Source organism: Rutilus rutilus, assembly GCF_951802725.1.
Source record: "Rutilus rutilus genome assembly, chromosome: 10".
Lineage (NCBI taxonomy): Eukaryota > Metazoa > Chordata > Actinopteri > Cypriniformes > Leuciscidae > Rutilus > Rutilus rutilus.
In genome coordinates this window covers 20,931,225-20,957,824 of record NC_140215.1, presented here as the reverse complement: position 1 = coordinate 20,957,824, position 26,600 = coordinate 20,931,225, and the positions used below count along the sequence as shown (strand labels likewise).

The window sequence follows — 26,600 nt, the reverse complement described above, 5'->3', positions numbered from 1 at the left end:
TATAAACTTTATCCTTAGGTAATATTTTGTTATATTACAATGCTATTATATTTTGCGCAGGCAATTATTATTTTGTTGCAAATAAAAAAGCCTGACAATGTCAAGCTGTTAAATACCTATTCTATACTGTGGTATTCCACCATGTTTCTCACTGACACGGCCCAAACTCGTAAAGATAGGGATTTAAAGAAAATCCTGAGTTTCCCACTCATATTTACAACTTTGTGGTGGCGTTCATATACCTACAATTCATAAATATGATCTTTCCAATCCAACATGACTTTGCACTATCACTTTCAGAATTATTCCCCCCCCAGCCGACTTTAAAGTGCTTGAGCATTTCTATAATATAGTTCCTTAGTTATCTTAAAAGCTCTAGGTGTGAACAGACCTTTAATCAACTTGCAAATCGCTTACTTCTACAACATTCATATTTTGTGCTGTTCAGGAAGAAGTATAAAAAATGTGTTACAGTGCTTTTTGAGACAGAAATAAACTGTGCTCAAGTATGAATTTCATTACAAAGCTAAAAGAAACCATAAAAAAATGGAAAACAGAACAACAGAAAAGCAGTCAAGTCTCAACACATATAGGTCTTTCAATAGCATGATGAACCTTGAGAGAACTAGAGCTGTAATTTAAGGTGGCTCCTTTGAAAATAAATAAATAAACAAAATAACTTCTAGTTTAGATTTTAAGTATATTCCTATAGAAAGACAATGTAATTTACCTTATTTTCTTTTGGCCACTACTGACTTACTATTATAATACCATCAAATTAAAAAGTGAAAAATAATAGTAATAAAGACTAAGCAAGCATGTACAAACTTGAATGATAGTGCAAAGGTTCTATGTATTAATCAAGCAGATTATTTCACATCTCCAATCACTTCAAGTAGAACACATTTCCTCAAGCTGAATGATTTGAGGTATCATTCATGTCCATTGCAAAAACGGTGCAGGATGAGTTAAGTGTCAAAGTTTAATATTTTCCAAAACCCTATAACCCAAAACCCCTTGGCTTAGCAAGCACAAAACAAACACCTTTACTCCATCACAGAGGGATACTCACTTCTACCCCTTCCGAGCCAACAGAAGAAAAAGGCTGAAAACAAAATGACAAAACTGAAAATTCACATTTCACAGTCCTGCTTAACAGTCTTAAGGGTCTAAAAGGTAAACCATTATGAGACCAAGAAATGAGCTTGTAATTTATTGGTAGAAAAGGTCAAGGAAAATAATCGTAAAAGCCATGAAAACAAACTCCACTGACTTTCACCGTATAAATAAATCACTTTTAATCTTGCATAAGCTAAGTGTTTTGTACGTAACTTTTAATTACTTTTGTGCACACGCACATCCTTCAAATTACTCAAGACTCCAGGAAGGGTACAGAGCAAACAACATGTCTCTGCTTATCTGTGTAATCAGCATATGCAGCAGATGAAATTCAAAGTCAAATTTCATACACTTGATTGTTCAGAGGAATAGTTTCACACTTAAAGGTTCAATGCCAGTAACGTATTGGCTGTGCAGAACCAACTCCTATCCAATCCACTCCAAAACAACACGAGAAAGGGGAGGGAAAGAGGCACATTCACAAACACACTCATTCCACTCGCACAAAGAAGAGGTCCAGGGCTGCAGCAGGTTTTAATGCTATTATGGAAGGCCAGAGAATTTGCACACATGGCACAGCGTCCAACACACACACCCTGCCCTGCTATTACAAAATCTTGGACTCTCTTTAACAGATGTCAATCAACAGTAATAAATAAATTTAATCTTTAGAAGGCTTTGTTGGGCAGCAAAAAAAACAAAAACAAAAAAACAACCTCCATTACTTTCCTTAGAGGACCAAAGTTCTTGTGTCTGTTGTCTGCTAACAGACTACATTTAGAAATATTTTTAGACCACAGTGGCCACACAAGTAATGCTACATGAACACAAGTTTCCAACAAATTGAAAAGAAGGGGGGAAAAATAAAGAAGAAAGCAGCATCCTGTAAGTCTCGTTTCTGGAGAAAACTCCTCAGGGTCTTTGGGAAGACTGATGTGAATCAGCATTATCCCACCAAAATCCATCCTGACATCATCTCTTAGCTGTATTGGGATCAGTGTGTTTAAAGGGAGAGTGACAGGGTGTGACATGGTAAGCAGCTCGTTGGTGATGCACAGGGTGTCACGACAGCATAGTAAGAAGTCTTCAGTGCATCAGCCTCTAGACTCCCTCCTCCTCGTGCTGGTTGTCTCTATAGATATCTCTGACCAGCAGCACTCGAGTCAGGAGCCTAGCCAGCACGCTATTCTCTAGAGGTGTCGAGCTGAACCACAGCGGACTGTCCGAGGAAGCAGAGACCTCTGGCTTCATGTAAAAAAAATCTGTCCTCTGTCTCACAGACTCTGGGCTGAGGGGAAAGAGAGGAGACCGGTTAAACAACAACAAAAACGGCAGTCAGATCCCACACAGAACTAGAGATACAGCGATATTACAAATCTGGCTGATATAAAAATACAAAATATTTTCATGTTATGGGAGATAAACTGATATACATTTAAATAAAACTCTAATATCAATAGTTTTAAACACTACAAGTATTTTTTAGGAATCACAGTAAGAAAAAAGGATATTCATTTTGAGATTTGCTTAAGATATTTAAATGTTTAAAAAAAAATATATAATAATAATAATAATAATATCTCTTATTCACACCAAGGTTGTATTTATTTTATCACAAATACAGAATTTTGAAATATTACAATTTAAAATATTTATTTATTTATTTTTAATTTATTCCTGTAATGGCAAAGCTGAATTCTCAGCATTATTATACAAGTTTCAATGTCACGATCCTTCAGAAATCACTCTAATATGCTGATTTGCAGCTCAAGAAACATTTCTTATAAGTGTTGAAAACAGTTTTGCTGCTGCATTTTTTTTTTAAACAATTTTTTTCAAGATTCTTAAACTAATACAACGAGGTTTAAAGCAACGACATTTATTTGAAATAGAAAATGGTCACTTTTGATCTTGCTGAATAAAAGTCTTAATTCAGTTTTTGTTTTGTCTGGGCTATGCATTTTTTCAAACAGTTTTACATTAATAACACCAACAGGAATTCTGACTGCACAGCTGAATCACCGCAGGGTCTCTTTACAGACTATGATGTGTCCTCATATTACAAGTGTCAACACCGTATTTCAGAATGTGAACAGCAAATGTTATAATCACTGGACACTGCTTAGTTCAAAACAACTTGAACTTGCTAATCATGGTATTGGGTTGCCCTTTCCCACCGAAATAGAGCTCGGCCAAAGGATCTGCACACCTCTTTTAGATGAAGGTCTTCAATTGTATAACAAATAAACAGTTATGTGAGACTCACCACTTCGAAAGGTAAAGCTCATAGAGTCGGCACTCGTGTTTCTTAACAGGACAGTGACCAGATCCTCCTGAACCACTGTCCGCCTCAAAGTTTGAGTCACAGTCATCTTTACGCCTCCTCTTACTTCCTGATTGCTCTATGGAAGAAAAGACATGTTTCATCATCAGTTACAAAACTTCTAAAAACAAAACTTTGAAACAAAATTTCTGCAAACAGCTCAAATCAAAAAGAGTGAAAATAAAAATCTGTAAAAAAGTAACTTTACATTAGATTTTAAATGCATTTAATTTTGCTATGGTATAGTGCTTCAGAGGAACACACCGTGCTGCTCCTGTGAGATGGAGGGGATGCGTATACAGACGGTGGTCTCATGGCTGTGCGGTTTGGAACTGCTAGGGCCGTAGACGTTTCCAAACGAGAGGCGTAAGTGCTGTTCAGTGGTGCGAAGACCAAAGTATTTGGTATTGAGATAGAGAAGGGATCTCAGTAGGACGGAGGGTGTCTGCTCCCCGAGCTGACCGCTGCTCCACAGATACTGCTCTTCCACACGACCCCACCGAGAACCTCAATACAAAACCACTCACACCTTAACACTGGAACAACACTGATCATAACAGCTCATGCAAACTATGTTATTGTATTTCTAATCAGCAATAATATTACACAACATTCAAAATCAGGTAAAAAGGAAAGACTCAATTTACTGAGCGCTTCTTGTGTGCGAAATGTCCTCATAGTTGGATTGAGTCAACAGCATTTTTCAGAATGTGAACAGCAATAGTTATAATCATTGGACATTTCAAAATGACAGCCATATAAGAATGATATCTTCACACTTACCATCAGGAAGGACACTGGGTTGCCAGTCTTTGAGGAGCTTGTTCAGTTCTTCCCCAAACATGTGGTACTGTGGGTCACCAAAGAGGTCATCTGTCCTTCCCTTGTCCTGCAAATACTACAAAACACCCACAAAATGTGATAACAGAAACATGACAGCACATTGCAAGACAAATGCCTTTAATAAAAAGTGATTAGGTCAGTTTCCAATGAGCAGTGTCATGTGTCCTCATAGCAAAAGCATCAACATCATGTTTCTGGATGTGAACAGCAAATGATATAATCACTGGACACCACTTAACCCAGAAGTGCTCAAGCCTTGACCTAGTTTCCTGCAGAGTTTAAATTCAAACTTAACATAACTTAACTACTAACTTGATCACAGTCTCTTTATTTCTCCTTTTCATTTGATGGGAACTTTTGATTTTGAACTAGAAGTAGGACTTGTAATTTTATACAGGATTGTCTCATCACAAGATGGCTTTGAAGTTTGGGGGTCTCCACAGAAATTCACTTTAAAAAAGGTCCACTTTTGTGTGTGTTTGTGACATAATCATGGATGTGTTATGTCACCCCTTCATTTTTGTTTGCTTTATGCATACTAGTAAATGACCTTTTATTGACAAATGACTTCATAAAGCAATTTTGATAGTCTTCCATTGATTTCTATGAGTGATTTTTGGAGATGGCAATTATCTGCTTATCAATATCAGACAATTTTAATATCGGGGAATCCGATCGGTTCAGGTTTGATCTAAAGACAAGAAGGTGTGAAACAAAAATTAATAAAAGTATAACCAAATTCAAGCATAATGACACTTGTATATCTGCAAATAAAATTGCAAAGGCTACAGTTGGAATTTTTATTTATTTAATTTATTTATTTTTAATTTATTGTACACCCCTACTCTGGAGAAAAACCTGCATCTATATATTTTTATTTATGTATATTATTAATTTCCATAAGCACATTGTAACGTTCATTTATATCAAATGTACAAGTTTACTGAAAATTTGATCCACTGCCCTTTTTAACAAGAGGCTCTGTTGTCTAATGCATCTAATACCACACCTGATTCAACTCACCAGCTCATTAGTAGAGACTGCAAGACTTGAATTGGGTGTTTGAAAAGCACTGGTCTAATGATCCTCTTTTACAGCTTTAATGCAACTAGCATGTGTCAGGATGTGAACAGTCTCACCTTCTGGATGCTGAGACAGAGGTAAAGGAGGCTGTCTGGAGTATAGCGCTCCCCGTTGGGACGACACACCTCTTTGACGAAGCAAGATAAAGACTGATTCAGCTCTGCTGGGCTCAGGGACAGGAGACTGCCTTTTAAACTAACTGCCCATGAGAAACAAAACAAAAAAATTACCTTGAGAAACATCAGTACAGCATAAAGAGACATTTTAAGATTATCTTGAGGACTTTGTAAGACACTTGTTTACACGAACATGGCAAGAGTGTGATTCTACAATCAGTTCATAAGTATCGAAAAAAGTGCCCTCATAACTCAAAGTGATCAACAAAATGGTTTCAGAATGTGAACAGCAGTGAAGTTATAATCATTGAGCACATTTAAACCAAACAAAAGTTTATGAAAATTTCCCTGGGACCAACTTGCATTACAATCTACAAATTAAGCATCAAACTGAATGAACTAAGTACAGATCAATTATGACGAATACCTTCTTTCTGGCTCTCCTTTCCTTTGGATTGACTGGACGGTGAGGCTTCAGATGTTGCCCATCTCCTCCATGCGTTTAAGCCGTATCTGGAGCTCAAGGGGAAAGAGGTTTCTGCTGCTGAGGACTCTACTGTTGGTGACGAGGATAAAGAGTCTTCCTCTACTGCCCGCCTCTTCTGACCCTGTAGCAAAAGTAGGTCAGAAACATTAGAATACACACAGTTATTGTTCACAATCGGCCCCTGTGACTATGAACCTCATATAAAACTTCAGCAATCACGACACATCAGCATGTGAACAGCAAATGGTTTTCTAATCACAGGACAGCACTGGATGTGATGTTATTGGGCTGGATGCGTTCATTACCCTCCTCCTGGTTCTGGGCCGAGGCGTCTTCTCTTTCTCCTCAGCCAGGACTGGAGGCAACGAGAAGAGCATGTCTGTATCTAGACGCTCAACCAGGACGGGTTCTGTCGCTGGAACAGACCAGAGCAACATGTCTTTACTACATACAATTTTGCGATTTGGAAACAGTGAAAACATATTCAGAGATTAACAGAAGAAAATACTTCAAGGTAGACATCATGATGGGTAAAAAGGGAAATGTTGACCCTCCAAACATTAAAAATATAATATGCAAATCTTTTGCAATAACAATCGTGTTCATTTGGTGGTACAGTACCAAGGGGCAGGTCTTTCTCCAGGTCCAAATCTGGTTCATACTTGTCGTCTTCCTCCTCCTCTTCTGAGCTACCACTGCCATTTTCATGTTTTACACTTTCTATCTTCACTTCACTTCTACTGCTCTTTTCACATTTGATGCCTACAAAAAAAAAAAAAGTTTTTTTTTTGGTTGATTCTACACAATTGGTTCAAGAAGACACAATAGACATGCAGTGTCATTTTAACAAGAAACACAGGTGCAGTGTGAATGGAGAGAAAAGACAGGTTTATAAAGAAGTAGGGATGCACCAAAATTTCAGCCAGCGAAAACTATCTATGGGGCGAGAACTATCGGGGAGAATTAAACCGTCAACGTGACAGGCAAATCAGCAAGACCAAAGTCAATATTGGAGTAACTTTTCCCAGATGGAAAGAGCTCATGAGGAGCAAAGATTTTAAAATGGACGCCTAAGTTGTCTGCTTTCTTCTCGACAGGTAATTCAGCCTATTTGTGTAAATTCGAAGTTTTATAGTTGCTTGTCTAACCATAGCATGGTTGTGCATAATTCCAGAACGACCTCTAGTATAACTTGCGTTACTTTTCTTCGCGTCAATGGTGAAAAGTATTGTTTACCTTGTAACATAAATCTGTGCTGCGACGGATCACAGGTGATGAATAGTTTTAAAGGCGCAATTTTTGCAAAGTCGAACTGGAAGCCATGTTAATCTTGGAATAATACGGCCACCGTAGGAGTTAAAACAACCCTCGGAATTGAAAGGAAAATAAACTAATATTCACTGGGTAGTCATTAGAGGATGACACGGGAGTGGATTTTCACTCCTGTCCCGTCCCACTCCCATAGAAAGAAATCTTGTCCCGTCCCACTCCCAGACCAAAGTTTAAAAAATAATCCCATCCCATCCCGCTCCTGGTAAATTGACTCCCAGTCCCATCCCGCTCCTGTTTAAACTGACTCCCGCTCCTGTACCGCTCCCATATATTTTTTTCTTCAATTAGTGTTTAGTTAATACATACAGGGGTGCAAACACATGTATGGTCAAAAAAGAGAGAGGTAATCGAAGCCCTCGTCCCGCGGCAAATATCCAGATACTACATTGCCACCATCCCCAACCCACCCCTATAGGCACATAGAGTCAAATGAAATTTAGAAAAACTATCTTGCACTTCTTCTTCTTGCTTTACTGCTACTTCCTGAAAACAATTTCACCTGATGATTTGAATAGCTCTTTTTGTAAAGAATTAATAATTCTAGGATGATTGGGGTAATTGTGTAGGGTAGGCCTAGTGCATCTGCATAGAAACTAATAAACATAATACAAATATAAATACAATAAAACACAAATACACGTATACACAATAAAACAGAAATAAAGCAGTGCTTTATGTTTTTCAGGTAAATTAACTGTATTAAATATTAATACAGTTTATCTTTTGACAAAACATGATTTTTCTCTTTCTCTTTTGTTGTTTGATTAACTTTGGTGACACAAACAGCTGCAGGTATATTGGGTGCTGTCCCTTTAAGACGAATGCACGTATCTAATACCGGTAATGACACGCATCCGTTTTATTTTGACTGCGTTTACGGGGAAACTCGTTGAGACGGACACTGGCTTATTTTTTCGTGCACATGTCTGTTCAAACACAAATAGATAAGAAAGAAAAGGGAATTCGGTGTTCACGAACTTCACGTGCTGTCTGCGACTGCGTGGCTCTGTGCGCCGACAGACCATCTACATTTGGATGTTAAACATAATATATATAGCCAATATATATATATAGGGGCAATATTTGAAAATCGATAATTAGGCCTATTTTTTAAATTACAATTATATATGCATTTGTCAAAACCGAGATACTTTCAAGCATCAAAATGTAATTTATTAATATGTATTTGCGCCTTCAATTTTGTCTGAAAACTTCCAACACTCTTGCGTGTCGCGTGAAAAATAGGCGTCGGTTGCGGTTCTATTTCTAGCACGCGGTTTCGGCGCGGCTCGAGAAGTGTGTGTGTCACGCAGGTATTGTGCTCTAACACAAGCTCTAACCAGTTAACATGAAAGCCGACATAAAAACGGACACTCCACGCCACGCAGAGAGAAATGTGATGCAGTGGCAGATCCAGAGTGAGACAGAAACACTAGTGGTTCACGCTTGCGCACATAGGCTACTGCTGGTTTGGCGCGCAGTGTTCTGATTCGCTTATTTCCTATATTTACTTGTTGGTGGACGCAATCCAGAATTACTGTTGGTTAAATTATAATCAGTTTTCAGTTATTTTTTAATTGCGTTACATTGTAGGCGTATTAAAAGGAAACTACAAAATGGTGCATTTACTTTTTTCTTTTTTTGTCATCTTTGCTATTGGTTGATTCCCGCTCCCATCTGCTCCCGTTAACCATTTATCCTGTACCGTCCAAATCCCGTGATTAATAGCAAAGATGACTCCCATCCTGCAGGAATCCCACGGGAATCCCGTGACCCGTGGGATTCCCGAAAAAATGTCAGCCTCTAGTAGTCATACAATTTCACCGCTAGATGGGGGAAAATATCACACAGTGTAGCTTTAATACTGCAATGTGTGTTTACTACAGTGGCATATGTCAAACAGCACGACAGGGTCTGCAAATGCTGCTCAAAACGCCATGTTCCTCACCAAATGAATGAGAAGGGTTTTTAATCTAAATAAAAGGCATGCGTGCTTGTCAGAAAGTGTACGCTCTTCCTGGAACAACGAGCTGAAACCGCCAACTAAACCCAATGAATTATAATAAAATAGTGTTCGCATGTTATTTAATATGACAGTCGCACAGTTATTATTAGTCGTGCACTGCTGTTTGAGCTGCGTGCGCTGAATGAACACCGGTAAACTGGGGCGTTATTTAACTCAAAGAAATGCATCCTAAATGAGATGAATCAGATATATACAAAATAAACATAATATTACAAATTATATCTGCACAAAATGACGCAAATGCACAAGTGAACTTGAACTAAGTTACGTGCCATTCAGATTTCAGAATGACTCATGTTGTGGACGCGCTCTTCCTGGAGCATCGCGATGAAACACGGCAACTAAACCCAAATAATTCAAAAAAATTATTACAATATTGTTCTCTTTATAATGTTATGTAATATGACAGACCCAATCATAGTCAGTATTAGTTGTGCATGGCCGTTTGAGCTGCGCGCACTGAAGCTGCTCACCACACGCTACAGCATTAATTCGTAACCAAATGGATCATAAAGGTCTACACAAAATAAACAATAGTACAACTTACATTTGCAAAAAACAAAAGGCTGCGAATGCACACGCAAACTTATAGTCATGAAGGTGTAAAACGGTCCCAAACATAACTCCGGCGTGCTCGTTTTACATGTTTCACGGTTGAGCAGCACGCACGCGCATGAACCTGCTTAATCAAATATCGATACGTTTTATCGATTAAAGGAGAACTCTGGTCAATTTTAACATTGAGCTCATTTTTTGGTACATTTGGAGTGCTGTCAATACAGAGAACTACACCGTGTTATCCTCTTTTTAAAATTTGCACCCTGTTGACTTCAATGGGGCAAGTTTTAAACCTGCTTTTAGCCTCTTATCATCCTTGATGTGTCATTACAAGTGCACAGGTCATGTGAGTGATTCCTTCGGAGTGAACGCGGGTGAATCTGACTGCAGTAGATGTTAAAGAAATATATAAAAAATTATGTTTATTCAGCCAGCGCACATACCTGTATTTACATCCTGTTTTCGGTCGAAGTCCTCAGTAGTCGATTGTCGAGTTCACGCGCATAGGTTTAGTACCTTTGATCACGCGCGTGAACTCGACAATCGACTACTGTGGACTTCGACCGAAAACAGGATGTAAATACAGGTATGTGCGCTGGCTGAATAAACATCATTTTTATTCATATCTTTCACATCTACTGCAGTCAGATTCACCCGCGTTCACTCCGAAGGAATCACTCACATGACCTGTGCACTTGTAATGACACATCAAGGATGTTAAGAGCCTAAAAGCAGGTTTAAAACTTGCCCCATTGAAGTCAACAGGGTGCAAATTTTAAAAAGAGGATAACACGGTGTAGGAAACACCGATTTTTGTCATTGTTCTCTGTACTGACAGCACTCCAAATGTACAAAAAAAAATGAGCTCAATGTTAAAATTGACCGGAGTTCTCCTTTAAATGTATTATCGACAATTAATCAATCATTGATTAATCGTTAACATCCCTAGTTTTAATATATTTTTTGTCCAATTTTGGTGTTACTTGTATTGGTGTGTTGACTAAATGTATTTATTCGGCCCAGAATTATGATTTCGGTACATCCCTATAAAGAAGGGATTGTGGGATTGCTACTGGAGCAGAAGTGGTGAGGGTGTCAAAAAGCTGAGAAATGAGAATCTGTGTGAGTTAAAGGCAGTGACTTGCAGAATCTTGCTTCCATCTGTCAAAGGTGGATGGCTCCTAACAGGTACATACTTGAGCATTTTGGTTTCTCATCTTCTTCATGTGCAATCACTTCAGCCATCGCTATTAGATCAGCTTCAAGGGGGTCAGAGGGAACTTTGGCTTTGAGCTCATTGATGGTCTTCACAATCTGCTCAGCGTTCTGCAGCGTGGTTGGTAGAAACACTGGCACAGGCACCTGAAAGCACCAGAATGAGCCAGAGATCAATAAGGGTCATCTCCATGTAGTAAGGAATGTTGATAAGATATCTTTTAGACCATTCTCACGTTTTAATAAAATAGATTAAAAAAAAATAATCAAATGTGAATAAAATCCCCCCCCAAAATTTATATATATATATATATATATACACACACACACAATTTTATATATTATAATAAAACATTTCTGTTTTATTAATTTAAATAAAAATTAATAAATAAAAGAATATAAGCACAAAATAAAGCATTTTCACAAATGGACTTTGTCATCACACCTCAATTGACATAGTTCAGATGATTTATTTCAAGACATTTGCCAGGATTTTGTCCTTAAAATGCTCTCGTGTGTAGAACTAATTTCTAACGCATCTCATTGGTATGCAGACTAATGTAGTTATTAGAGATAGATATTCATTGATTAAGGCAGCAGCGTCTCTACCAATAGCAAAGCTGTAAGTTTAACTGCTTCAAGAACAGCAACATTACCACCTTGCTACTGAGAAACATGTGTGCGAGTTTGTGTCTACTGTGTGTGCATGTATGGGAGAGAGAGCATTTCCCATAGGTAATATGTAATTTCATGGAAATGGTTGTCATTTCTATTAGAGATGAACCGATCGACTGGCCAGGGACAGGCCGATTTTCCACATGCTTGGCCCGTACCGGTCTCACGTCTTTCCGATTTCGATCCGGCCCGTTTTGTTACCAACGGTGCAGGAAATAACGTCACAGCCACATGTAGTGAAGACGACACCAAGTTCGCAATTTGTAATACTTTTAAGACCAAAATAAGCCATGCTGCTGCCGTCATGTTATTCAAAAAACAAAAAGAAAATCACTCTCTGCTCTTGACTGAATAACTTTTGTAACTTTACTTGTAAGCATTAATCTGTATTTAATTTTTATAATGAAGACTATCCAGTGTTATTTAACATTTGATTACTTCAATTTCTGTAGTTTTTCTTACCTGAATATAGGCTACTGTTCGACCCACCTGAAAAACTTAACGCTGTGTTTATTTCACATCTCTCTTTATTCTATTGCATTTATTTTTGCTGTCTATTTGCAATTTGTTTATTACTGACTTTTTGTGTGTTTTTTTTTAAATGAAAATAATTTTAATTGAAGAAAAGTAGATTTTTGTTTGTATATGCTGGCAATTATTGTTCTCAGAAAGAAATCTGCAAAACTCAGTATTGGCAGGTTACACACAAAAAAAATAAAAATAAAAATAATTCGGATCTGTAATGCGAACAAAAACTACCTGAAACTTTTTACTTTAGCTGTGCGTTTACTGGAAAATAATTGCTTAAAATGTTAATCAACCAATTAAAGAATTAAGCATTTAACAGCCCATAGTATAAATATTATTATATATGTACTGCAATTGAAAACAATATGCATTTACATTTATTCATTTAGCTGACGCTTTTATCCAAAGCGACTTACAATTGCTATATATGTCAGAGGTCGCACGCCTCTGGAGCAACTAGGGGTTAAGTGTCTTGCTCAGGGACACATTGGTGTCTCACAGTGGATTCGAACCCGGGTCTCTCACACCAAAGGCATGTGTCTTATCCATTGCGCCACACCACCCCTTGCTGCTTGCCGCCACACCATATGCTGCTTTCATTCTGTGAGGAAACACTTACCGGTACAGGTATTGCAATAGGAGTGGGCGTGGCCTGAGCATAGAGGTTCATGGGTATTGGGATGTAAACGGGAACAGGGATTGGAACAGGAACATACTCCTTTCCTGAGCCCTCCAGACCTGCCTCATCTGAGGGGAAGCAGAGACAGAAGCTCATAACCCTCATTCTTTTCCAAAAAGTTTATGCATTTGTATCATCACAGAACAGAAGTTGCTCACCTGTCTGCAGCGGTTTGCTCTGCATGTGGGGTTTGCAGTAGGTGGCCTTGGTCATGGTGAGGGGCTTACAGAGCACAGCTTTATTCTTCACATCCTTCAGGACCCCTCCCCCCGCATACGATACAGGCCCCTGAGTAAACGACTGCAAGAGTCACAATCAGAACGGACTACAGTGAATCGAAACGACTACTCTATGTGCCAATCTGTAGTTTCTTGTGTTTAAGAATGATTCAGTCAAAACTGACAGCACCCTCACCATCTTAGACGCTTGGGTTGGTCCTCCAAACCCTGTAAATGGACCAAAGGATTTCTTTTTTAACACAACAGCATGATTTAAATGTGCATATTTCCAGATGTGGGGTTTTATATTGTACCTAAAGCTGTGTTTTCCGGGCCTTTCTGTGTGGCCATGTCGGGCTCGTTCTGCTGGCAGTAGAAGCGCAGGAGACACTGCTGGTCACAGAAATGCTTCATCTCTGCACGCCACTGCACAGACTCTGTCAGGTTCCCCTGTACCTTACAGCAGTCACAGCGCGCCGCCTAGTGGACACAGCACAGAAATACATATTTCAAATTACTGCAGCACAGATTTGGGTCAAAGATTCTAACCTGTAATTTCCAACAGAAATTATTTAAAGTATGAAAGATCTCTGATATCAACAGTTTCCATAAATATGTAATACCTCATAATAGTCCTACATTTACTGAGTGTATTTTAATCTGGAACCCTTTTTTTTTTTAAACGTCAGTTCAATGCAATATGTCAGTCCTGTACAAACCCGTGTTCAGTGAACAAGCAGAATTATCATGGCTTGGTCACATGATCTTAAAGCCAGGAATGATCAAATCAGTGTACCTTGTAGTACCAGTCGTCAAACTTTTTAGCACAGGTCTCGCTACAGAAGTCCCTGCTGACTCCGTCTATCTGTTTGGTGACAGATTTCTTACACATCTGGGTGCAATGGTTGCAAGTGACACACTTCAGACCCAGACGCCTGGTGAAATCCTGCTTGAACAGTAACTTACAGCCTGCAGAAGGAATAAAAATACAGCCTGATATATCACAACTGTCATTATGAATACATTTAGTAAATAGTTTAAAATAATACATCAAATCCATTAGAACACTGTCCTCATATCCTAAAGATAAAATCACAGCATGTCATGATGTGAACAGCAATAGATTTAAATCACAGGACAATGTGCTGTTAAACGCGCCCAGATGTTTGAGAGTAAACAGAATAATGACCTTCACTACAGAAGGGCCTCTTCACCCCCGAGAACTTCACAGTCTCATGCAGAGTCTTCTCTTCCTGACAGTACTCGCAGAACGTCACTATGCAGTGGAGCTTCTTGTAGTCATCACAACAGGCCTTACTGCAAAACTGATGGACTTTATCCTGCAGAGATCAGATTTTCAGGCAAACAGTTTGGCCAGAAATCTAAATTATGCCATTATTTTCTTGCCCTCATGTCATTCCAAACTTGTATGTTGAACAACAAAATCAAAATCTTATGTTATTGGTTTTGATTTGGTGCATTTACTGTGTGCTTTTTTGTCATTTCAGATACCACAGCCCTCTACGGACACTGAGCTTGAGTCGCCATTGGCTAGTACATTTTTATTTTACTCACCAGACTTTTCAAATGGAATGCAAGAACAATGCAAATGACAAAATTCAACAAATATATAAAAATATAAATTTCAAACACTATTAAAAGTCAAGTAAACAGTCTAATCAAATAAGAACAAAAATTACAAGCAATAGCACAAATAAACAATAGAACAAAGATGCAAATTAAATAAGCAGTGCTATTCAGATTTTACAGGTAGATCTAACAGTTAGATACATATTAGTTAGATTAGTTACAGAAATTGAATAAAGCAGCCTAATCAAATAAATAACACCACAGTCATTAAATAAAGGTGAATCCTTATTAAAGTTATTCAGTCAAGAGCATTGAGCGATTTTTTTGCAGTGAGTCTGTTGTTGATTAACATTAAAAACAGACAGCGGGAATATTAGGCTGCTGTCACTTTAAGACCAATGCACGGATCCAATAAATTGATACTGTACACATGCTTTTTCTGTCAACTGTTTACGTTCACTGAAGACATTTACTAGGATACACGACAAAATGGACATTTTTACATAATTTTGTGTGAAATTGTCAGTTCAAGAGCAAGAATACGTGAAAGAGAGCTTAATTCAGTATTCACATACTGTCAGAGGCGGCTTGAATGTTTAAATTGGCAAGGCTTAAAAATGCGAGCAAATAATAAACATTCATGACAATGCTGCACTGGCCCAATTGGGACAGTGACAGTTCTGTCAACGAGCCCTGCATGTGCTCGCTCTCTTAGGTTAAGTGCGCGTGTGAGAGAAAGTGACAGGGGTGCTCTCAGCCAAGCGCCGGTGCATATAGCTCAGTGATATTATACCTGCACTAAACTTTTTTTTTTTTTTTCATTCACTCAATTCCAGGTGACTGTAATTGTACCATTTTCTAGCCATAGGCTAAAGATATTTTTAGTTGCTTTGAGTGAAATTTGGTCGCATGTGCAAGTGATTTACTCGCATTGTAGAGGGTTGCATCACTAGACTGTGGTTTGTAACTTAGAAATAAAATAAACAAAATAAAATATAAATATCATCAATAATAAAATAAATAATAAAAACAGAAAGTAAATAATAACAGCAGTAAGAAAAAGAACTGCTCCAGAGAAAAATACCTGCATATGGGTTTGTGAATAATGGCAGAATATTATAATTCCTTTAAAAGATTTAAATCTAACAAAATAATAGGCTAATTGAAAATGTTCTCACCTCCCACTCCAGAATCTCTGGCTTCAGGTTGAAGGAACCACGACAGTAATTGCATTTCAGCTGAATGTTCTCTGAAGCTGAAGCAGGAAGTTGCCCATTGGCTGATGTTTGGATGGTGGCATTCTGCAGGGGGGCATTTGGATAACAAAGCCACCAGTAGAACATCACTATTGTGTACTTAGAAATTGACATTCATAACATTTAATGAGGCATGTACTAGCTTGAGTTCTTCTACTCAGTGTTCTACAGAAATGCTAGATATAAAAAGCTAAAATGGCATCTGAAGTACCTGGAACTTGGTGACACATTGTGAACTGCAGAAGCTCAAAACCTTCCCTTCAGGCAGAGTTGCCTGATAGTGAGGTAATGCATTTCTCTTACAGAAGTGGCATGAGGGCTCAGAATCTACAAATACAAACAAGATCAAACATGAGCTGACATTTATAACAGATACTCAGTTCTTCCGACCTCAAATCTCTGACTCCGAATTTGTAGAAAATCAAATAGCCTGGTGAGCATAAATGTGGTAAAAAAAAATATGGCCATTATATGTACTTCAGAACAAAAAAATGAGGACAACATTTCGCAAATTCGACACATGCTGTGAAATCCACATCAAACTTAGGCATTAGGGGAACACAAATGTAGGCCGTTTAGCACTCATTGAGTGAGTCGCAATATCAGCTCTTGGTTTTGATTATCTACTCACTCTGTGCAGCAGCTGTGAATTTACTCTTGGTCATACAGGCTGTGGTGCAGTAAGACTCCATGGCTCCATTTGACCCGATACACTGAGTGGCATCAAATGATCTGCACATCACCTTACAGCCACTACACTGTACTATCTTCCCATGAGTCTGTGGAAAGAGAATAATTGAGATTATCACTAAAAACATCAGAAGTAGGGCTGTACAATTAATCAAAACAAAGCCTAAATCACAAAACGGCTTGGTGTGATTATCAAATTACAAAGGCTCAGATTTATTTAAATGTTAGGGCTGGGAGAAAAATCGATTCACCTAGCAATCGCAAATGTTTTATGACGATCCTAAAAAAAAATTTTTATTCCAGAATCGATATTAATTCAAATTCAATTGCTTTATTGTTGTCATTGCTTGTAGATGAGGTTGACAGAAGTTAGCCACTTTCGTTCCAACAGAAATGAAATGTGTCGTTATCTATGAGTATTGAGTGACGTAATATCCCAAGTGGACGTGTGGAAGAGACGTGAGACTGAACGCACTGAAAAGCCCTCGCGCCGGCGCTACTCATATGCTGAGAGAGAGATAAGACAATAGAGCTGCACGATTCATCTTTAAAAGACTGATCTCGATTCAAACACCCACGCGATCTTTCAATTCGTCTGTCTATTAAACGTTGACAAAATCATATCGCAACATTCAAAGCTGTGTTGGCTCTGCCGCTGACCCGGAGAGTTGTCATGAAACAGCTTCACAAACAGTCTTTTCAACCTCATAGTATCATTATTTCTGTGATGCAATAGTTAAAGTACTTGGATAAAAGTTCAAATATGAACACTGACTACGTTTACATGCAGCCAATATCCGGGTTATGGTCGGGTTAGGGTCACTATTTGGGTTTCTGAAACATTCGGAATAACCCGTTTACATGCGTGAGCAGAGAGAGTTACTCCTGTATACATGGAATTTGTAATCAGTTGGGAATATCCCGATGTAAACGGCGACGCACGGTTAGCGTCAGGACGTACGGACAACCTTAAGACGCAATATGCGTCATTTCCAATTCTTCTTCCTGTATCCAAAGACAACAACAACAGCAGCAGCACCCGGATAATGAATAGTTCGGGGCAGATAGCGATCACCTTTGTTTGCGCTTTCCTTCTCGCTCCAAAAGTGTGTTGCTGTGCTGCGTCTCGCCATGTTTACCTCTACTTCTTGTTTACTTCCGGTATACTGCACGCGGGTTTCTGTATGCGCCGTCTCTACTCAAAAGACCAAGATTCCTTGCGAATAGAACATGCGCAGAACACAAATCAATGTTCCTTTTGATGGGGATATGCCGATACGCGTTTACATGACCAAATATTCGGGTTAGAAAAGGGGTACCCCAGGGGTAATATCCGGGTTTTTAAAAACCGGGATATGAGCATATCCGGGTTTTTGCCGGTGTTTACATGGACGTGCGCGACCGGGTTATTGCTAATATCCCGGTTTTGAACGGGTTATTGGCTGCATGTAAACGTAGTCACTGATGTCTATAAAATCAGCTTTTGATAGAAACTTGGTGCTTAAAATAATGCATTTATCGATTACATTGTCTCGCCACTAAGTGACGACAAGTGACGGTTAAAAAATGTATTTGTTATTGAATCATTTATTCAAGAGAACGTAGTATTGTATGATGCTTCTGAAATAAAAGTCAGAAAGATGTGATGATTTGTTTTTGTAAATATGACTCATCTTATACATCATGTACAGTCTGTATAAGTGTATGATTTAACTTTTCCTGATGGTCTAGGGGTAAAAAAAAAAAAACTGCAATATCGAATTGCAAAACTTGTAGAATCACAATTAAAATAAATAAATAAATAAACGCAATACATATTGTATCGGCACCCAAGTATCGTGATGGCATCGAATCGGGAGATCGGTGTATCGTCCCAGCCCTATTAAATATGCGTTGCGTGTTTCAGAGTGAAGCACAGCCGGTGTTCTTTTACATGCGTGCAGCACGATCAGGTGTTTTTAGTGTGTTAGAGTGGCTCGGTTCACAGCACATGCTGCTCCACACAAATTCATCTCTGCATCTGCTGAGTTTGAGTCACTTATATCATGCATTTGAGAATAAATTAGATAATGAAGACTTCTGGACAGAAGTCTAAATGTTAGTATTGTAATTTTACAGTTGGACTGTAAAATAAATTATATTTATATTATTATTTTACAGTGAAATAATATAATAGTAATATTTCATATTTTAATATTTTTGTTTAGTAATAAAAATACTAATTATTATTATTAAAAACAAGCATAGCAAAGTTTTTTTTTTTTTTTAAATCAGAAACAAATAAGCAATACGATTTTCACAGAACTGTGGGATGTGGACCTTACAGTTTGACTTTGTAGTGTTTCTTGATTTGAATGTCAATCAAAGACTGAGCTGAAAGGAATGAGCGAATTTTTCAGGACTTTAAAACATCAAACTAAAACACTGACCTGTTTATAGTCCCTGATGCAATTTTGACAGCAAAAGCGTTTCTGCTGACCATCGATGAGTAAAAAGTGGTTAGCTGTGGTACGACTTGGCAGGTAGTTCCCGCACTGTTCGCAGCAGTTCATAATGAGCCCGTTAGCCATTCGGTAGCGATTAAAGCACGCGTCACTGCAGATCTTGTGGGTCACGTTCTTGAAGCTCACCTCATGTCGAATCTGGAGAAGATACAAAAACATACATCAAAACGATGCATTGTATTTAATGATCATTCAACAGTTAGATTAATGTTATAAATCAACAAATAGACTACTGAATTGGTGTAATGGTCTTTTCTTGTCCCCAAGGTGATCGCTATGGATACACCACAAAATACAGTCAAGGATAGCAGTAACCATGGCTACAAGACTGGAGGCTTGATAGTGCTCTAAAATGATATTCTACAATGCACAACAGTAAAAGATGGGTGAAAATTACAGTACTTGGGTTTTCCATCCAGTTGCAATGAACCTGTATTATACACACAATGAATATGTGAGATGATTCTGACCATCCTTCCAAATTGGCAGCACTTTCGCTCTATTGCGAATGAAAATTATTTGGCCGCACAAGTTTAAATAGTCAAAATTCAAAAATTTCTGTACATAATACCAGCAGAATAAAAACTCCCTAAAGCACATTGCATCATTTGCAGTGTATACAACCTTGCTGAATGTAATGGGAATAATCTAGCTCTAATGCGTCACACTATTCATCATTAATTAATAAATCTATGCCGATATCTATTATCTAAGCCTTTACCATAGTATGATTCATTAATTCACCAGCATCACCCAGTTCACGATGGCTGCCTTTCAGCCATTATCACTGCTGCTTTTATTAGTCAGGCCTGCTGAGTGAACATCATGTAACAAAAACTAATTAACGAACAAAGCTTTTTTAACTAGGATAAGGATTTGTAAATTACAGATTAGAAACATATTTATGACAAACTCTTTACGAGTGTGGCTATGAAATGGAAGTAGCGTCAGACCTTTTCATCTGCTTTGTGACGTACATCCGAGAGTAAAAAAATGCAGGGCAGGATTATAGGAGTCAGTTGTTGATTGGATTTAGAGATGTGGGCATTGCACTCAAAAAAGAGGCAGATGAACGTGAGCTTGTAAGAGCGGGGTTTAAGCAAGACTAAATGATTGGAATCATGTGAAGTCATATGTCACCGGAAGGCCCAGTTATGACATTTTAATTAAACACGGTCAAAACAATTATAAAAATTGAAACATATGTACGGACGAATTGTTCACAATAAAATCTATAACATGCGTTTAGAAAATCGTTAGAATGAATTTATTTCATGCAACTTTCATGACCATTATTTCATTACTTAACATATACATTCAAATAGTTTGATTCTAGAGTTTGATTCAAATTTGGGGGTCAGTACGATTTTATGTTTTTGAAAGAAGACTGATTATCATATTGATATTTGATTATCAATGCTGAAAACAGTCATGCTGCTTAACATTTTTGTGGAAGCATTTTTTTTTTTTTCAGGATTCTTGAATGATTCAAGAAGAACTGCATTTATTTACATTGAAAAGGTCAAATGCCCTTTGTTACGCATCAAGTATAATAACTGATCTTAGCCTGTGCATTGTAAACAGAAATGCAAGCACAGAACCCTGATTCCAGAATTCACATTCTGAGTAACACCATATCATAACCAGGCACAACTAAATTCTTGATAGAAGCAATTTGTCTGTACACACTGAACATGAAACAAACGGTCACAGACAATAATTTGCAGACATAGTCATGGCTGCAGCTGGTTATGGGTATGACAGGGTGTGAGAGATTCAATCCAAATCAAATGTGTAGCAGAATGTAAATGGTCTGACCTCAGTGAGCTTTCCACAAACGGTGCACTTTGTTTTGAGCTGGTTCTTCTGAGGATTCTGTTTGTTTTCATAAGCTGCCAGGCAGCCTGTGCTACAGAACTCCTGAAATGATTCACTGGAGTCCACCTGGGCCACTATGGTGCCTCCTTTCATATTGGTAATGTCTCTGATTTGGAGAAAAAGAACCACAAAAGAGAGAATGACACACTAAACAAAAAAACTAAAAACTATCAAACCAATGTACTTCTATAAAAAGCAAGTATGGTTCAGTGTCGTTTTAATCTACGGTTAACACTTTCAGAAATAAGTTCACTCTCTGAAATTCATTTTAAAAAGTCGTACTTCTTGCACATGGTGCAGCTCTTCTTGGGAGTGGGTTTATGGGAGAAGGCAGACAGGCAGGTTGTCGAGCAGAACAGGTGGGATGATCCTTTGCGCTGGTACGCAGTCTGGCCTTTCTTCAAAGGCTTCTTACAGTTGGCGCATGTGACTTTCATGGTGCGCTGCGGCTGCTGGGATCCTGAGGAGGACTGGCAGGGAGGTTTGGGCAGAGGAGCTGCAGGAGACGGTGAGTCCACTCCAGGCTGCTTCTGGTTACGGGGAAAAGAGGCCGACTGGGAGATCCATGAATCTGAAGAAAGATAAAAAAAAAGATTCAGCCTCATATACATCATAACAGTCCCTATTAAGAAATCTGCAAACCTTCTGGTTTTTGAATACTAGTAAAAAAAAAAAAAAAAAAATACTACCTTAAACTACTGTAAAATATGCACATGAATGGATCAAGTGATCATCAAAGTTTATTAAGATCAATAGAGCATCTCTTAAAGTCCTTATTCAACTGATATATTATCTAAATTCATGTTACAAATTATCTGTGCAAGCATTTTTTTTTTTTAAATGTTCTGATCTCATAATATTTAATCAAATCATTACTCAACCATCCGGTGAAAACAACAGACTTCTTTCTGGTGACATATGCCAGACTTCTACAATCTTATAGTCCTTTTTTGTTTTTTGACTATCCGCTTCACTCAAATAAAGAAGAAATGATCTGTCGCTACTTCCATTTCATTACAACAAATATATATAGCCTATATATAAATATCTGTCAGTGTGCCATCTTTCCTAGTGGTATAAACATCTTTGCACAACATGCATTACGGATAATGGCGCATTGCCTTTGGAAATTGAAACCTCTAATACAGATATGGTATTGTTTTTTTAGTACTAGAGAAACAAGTCAATGCAAGCCTAATGTACATCATGTTCTGTGTAAAGGATGACACAGCAGTTACATGTGGATGAATTACCAGATCTCTGGTGTGTCCCCGTTTCTCCATTCTGCACAGGCTGGCTTGCAGCGCTAATGCGTCCTGGGTTGAATGTGGGTGACGGTCTGCCAGCTGTACCCTGGTTCTGCTGGGCCTCTGGGTTCAAGCTGAATGCACTGCTGATCTGCAGCCCATTCTCGGCCCCCTCCAAATCCTCCAACCGGCCTGCCACTGGACCGCCCTCGCCTTTCAGCGACGTCACATTCGTGATCATGAGGTTTATATCCTCTATGTCCGTTGCTGTTGACGTTGCCATTGCAACCGCAGAAGAGTCCATTCCCAGTGTGGTAACGCTAGCGATTTTGATTTCAGAGTCAGGCTCTGTGCTGCTCAGGGCATCCTTAGCCTCAGAGGGTGGAGAGGAGGAAGAGGCGGCACCCTTGAGCTCAGAATCCTCCTCATCGTCGATAACGATTGGCTCACTCTGGCTTTTGGCCGTGGTTGATGCGGTTGTGCCGGCGGTAGCTGCAGAGGAGGGAGGATTGGGCGCCTTGGATGAAGCTGTTGCCGTGGTAGCCGACTCTACACAGTCATTGGCAGCAGCAAGGGTCTCTACAGGTGTGGGGCTGGGGGGCTGTACTCTCCCCTGAGACTGAGCAGGAGGCCCCTCTACCAATACTACATCATCATCATTGTCTTCTGAGGCCTTGGGCAGGTCTGGTGCTGTCTGTGACTCTACTGCAGATGGAGTCTGCTCTGTTCGGGGAATTTTCACATGACCCTCCTCTTCCTCCTCCTCCTCCCCCTCCCCTGTGACTGTACATGCCTCCTCAACATCTGCCCTGGCTTCCAAATCTCCATCCATTGCTTAGGCAACCACCTGTAGACACAAACACAATGAGCTGAACAATTACCTGAGGAAGCAAAAAAGCCACGTGAATACAATGAGTATAAAATTAGCTTGTTGATCAATAATCCTTGAGTTGCAGAAAGATAAATTGACTAACAAAATAAGATCGATCTGACTACAACCTGTCAAAATTGAACAAATTAGATCAGTATAATGTTAATAATAACAGATGTCAATGTGATTAAGAATTTACCAAGGGATTTAAAAAAAAAAATCTAATTACAACAAGGGGGTTTTGGGGAAAACAAAAAACAAAAACTGTGTTACAAACTTAAATTATGAAATGCAAGAAATTGAAAATGATTTTAAGTCACCAAGTATCCATGATATCATTAATCAAGAAACAGTCATCACTAAGCAACCACATTTATTCACTCAAGCAAAAGGCTAATAAATGTGGAGAAACTCTTGCATCATCAACATGTGACCCATTTAGACTTATTACAGGGGCTCAACACACACCATTATAATGTGTTTTCTGTGTTATGTGTTAAAATACAGTTAAAAAACAAAAATAACAATGACATCAAATCTTTTTGCTCTCTCTGTAAAATCTCTGTTAAAATGTTTTTTTTTGACTGCAACAGTTTAGCCTCAAAACCATGTGCAACAAAAATCAGTGCAATACAACTTTACAATGGATGAATTGTCATAGCAGTCACAGATTTCCAAAAGGCAAAGACTTTGGTTGAACTTCAATACATCTGGACTGCAATGCAGAGCTTGGAGTCTGTCTTGGTCCATTCCTAGGCTTTGACACAGAATGCCCCATTTCAGATGAGATCTTATGTTGATGCAATACCGGCACAGACTCCTTGTGAAGGCAACGCCAAACAGCAAATACAAAAACACTGCTCAAATAGATGTGACACAAACATGTTAACATTTTGAATCTGTGGGCTTTCCTTGCAGGGCGATGATGCCATGATCAGGATGCTGGAGAGGAAAGCACATGCAGCGTTACTGATCCACCTCTCAGACGTGATATAATCACATGCATATGCGCCATGCGCGTGCCAAGTCTGCATTCTGAGCAACAACGCAAATGTTTTCCGAAGGTCCCCACTAAAATGCATCGCAGTTTCATGGCCCCATAAAGCTGCACTTCTCGAGAACCACTAGTGTCAATTAGCAACATAATGAAGTCATTTGGGGGCAATTCCTACCATTCACCCCTGGGCCGTGCCCTTGACTCCGGACCCTTCGTATCCACACACGCACACACCCGACCGCGATCCGCGCGCTGTCAAGGCAACCGGATGACGACGTCAACACGCGGTGCTTCAAAGGCTTACATTATTTTCTGGAAACTCAAGGGCCAACTGGTCTGCAAACTTGCTACGCGAGACCCCCCAAGGCGGGAGGAGCCTCCCAATCTACCCCAACTGCCCCTCTTCACACAAAATCCCCGGCCCATGTGTCGACTCCCACCCCTGGCCTCTCTGGCGCAGGCAGCCATTGGATTAGCGGCGAACTGGAGGGAGGAGAGCCTCCGAGACTGCGCCATTGTTATTGTAGCGAAACAAATTACTCAGAAGTAGTTATCGGAGAATAATACCCGCGACAAAATTGGAGGGAAACTGAATGCAAACATCATGTATCCGAATATATGCATAAGAGCACTCTAAAAGGTTTAATGCTATGACTCTTGCTATGAACACACTTCTAACACATCAATTTAGAAAATACGTCTGCTTTTGGCTATACTTATAATCCCCTTTGGGAGTTCTACGAGGATTAATGTTTCTTGCCGATATTAGACTTGAGTGAAGGTTTAATTGAAGTTACCCGTTTACCCCTGGCAATCAAAAGGCAATACACGTGGTGCCCTGTGGGGGCGCTGCCCAGTTAAGAAACATCAACTATAACGCCAATAGGTGACAAGCCACAAATATTTTACTCAATATTCCAAGATTGCAATTTAACTAGGGTCTAAAAGCACATCTACCAATTAGCTACTAAAACAAGAGCTATTTACAAATTGGCGAATCATCTTGCCCCCTTCAGTCAGCGGGTAGCACTGCTTCATGTCCGCCATTAGAGAGCGAGCGAAACAATGCGCGAGAGCATAGGCAATAGCACCCTGCCACGGCGGAGGGGGGAAATCTCAGGCGGGGTAAAATTGCACGTTAAATTACCCTCGCGTACAAACACAGGTGACCCCGATAGTTTCCTTGGCTCGAGCTCCGCGGCGGACATAGTTGTAAAAACTTTGGCCAATTACGCACAGTTCAGCATCAAAACGCCAGAGAAATTCTTACCGGAGTAGAGCTGGAGATGATAGAGCGCCACTTTTGTGCCTTGACATAAATCCTGGCGCGCATGCGTGAAAACGTAGCGACGTTCCAAGCGCGTGGGAGGAGAATACTGCCAGCGCGAGCTCTTCGCGCTACTCTCACTGGATCGTGCGCGCGCTGGTTATGGGAAGTCCGATTTTTTTATGGGAATCGGTTCTTTTGAACAGTTCCTTTCTAAAAATACGATTCCGTGATTCTTTTACGCCATGACGTAATAACGCCACCACGTGGTCCTTGACGTCCCAGCGACAGCGTAGCACATTAAATGTTCCTAAAGGTTCCATTTGTATGCAGCTTATGCTATTGCTAATCTCTCGAAATGCTATAATCATCTCACTTAAATTTTCTTGGCTCAGTATGAATCATACATTTTCAGAAGAGACGGTTCTCGGTTCAATGAGTCAGTGAGTTGTTGACTCGAAAACATCTCTGACCGAATCATGAACGAACCTTTCAGATCTCTTGTGAACAATGGTTCAACTGATTCATTGAGGAGAATCGACTCAAAAGGATTATTCGTTTACGAACCAGGCACGTGTGGTAGTTTGAGATTAGCAGGAACACATAATGACAACTCTTTACATATAGTTCGTCATGTTGAAGTTTTAAATTGGACAATCCAGTGAAGTCATGCAAGATTTGTAAATCATTGTTTCGGTCGATTTCATTCTAATGGGATTTAAATGAACGCTTTAACGAATATGTATGTAGTCTAATATCTATTGTGTAATTGAAAAACAAAAAATATTTAGCAACAGTTAAGGAAAATGCTACTTAAGTGTTGCTGAATGCCACTTAATTTCTTCAGTTTATTAAGCGTTAGTTTCTTGAAACACTTCTCAAAGCAGAACAATAAAAAGTCAATAGCTGTAAGTAATTATAAACACTGGAGCGTTAACTGAGGGGTAACCGCAAGTACACTGGATGAAAATATGGCGGCGGAACTGCATTACGCAAGAGTCAAAGTTACATTTTAGGAATCCTTTCTGTAATAAATAAATCCTTTCACGAAACATATGACAATATATGAAACATATGACAACTTTTCTGACTTAAATT

General features: G+C 39.1%; 1 protein-coding gene across 5 annotated transcripts; it reads right to left on the bottom strand.

Moving 5' to 3' along the window:
• Positions 1–964: 964 nt before the first annotated feature.
• Positions 965–25,754, bottom strand: zmym2 (zinc finger, MYM-type 2). 5 transcript variants are annotated; one of them, XM_084422168.1, is made up of 23 exons: positions 25,506–25,754; positions 22,374–23,214; positions 21,403–21,691; positions 21,061–21,226; positions 19,168–19,380; positions 16,680–16,827; positions 16,260–16,375; positions 15,971–16,093; positions 14,392–14,542; positions 13,999–14,171; positions 13,517–13,682; positions 13,399–13,430; positions 13,143–13,284; positions 12,925–13,052; positions 11,084–11,249; positions 6,593–6,733; positions 6,277–6,386; positions 5,912–6,092; positions 5,425–5,567; positions 4,226–4,340; positions 3,707–3,949; positions 3,386–3,521; positions 965–2,407 (listed from the first exon to the last, which is right to left on the bottom strand). In XM_084422168.1, exons 2-23 carry the CDS (start codon positions 23,197–23,199, stop codon positions 2,221–2,223), a joined length of 4,095 nt encoding a protein of 1,364 aa, XP_084278294.1. In that variant the 5' UTR covers positions 23,200–23,214; positions 25,506–25,754; the 3' UTR covers positions 965–2,220. The 5 variants fall into 5 exon arrangements, with proteins under 5 accessions (XP_084278294.1, XP_084278298.1, XP_084278295.1 ...); XM_084422172.1 differs by having other exon boundaries at positions 13,143–13,272; positions 25,506–25,634; XM_084422169.1 differs by having other exon boundaries at positions 25,383–25,511.
• Between the last annotated feature and the right edge of the window lie 846 nt (positions 25,755–26,600).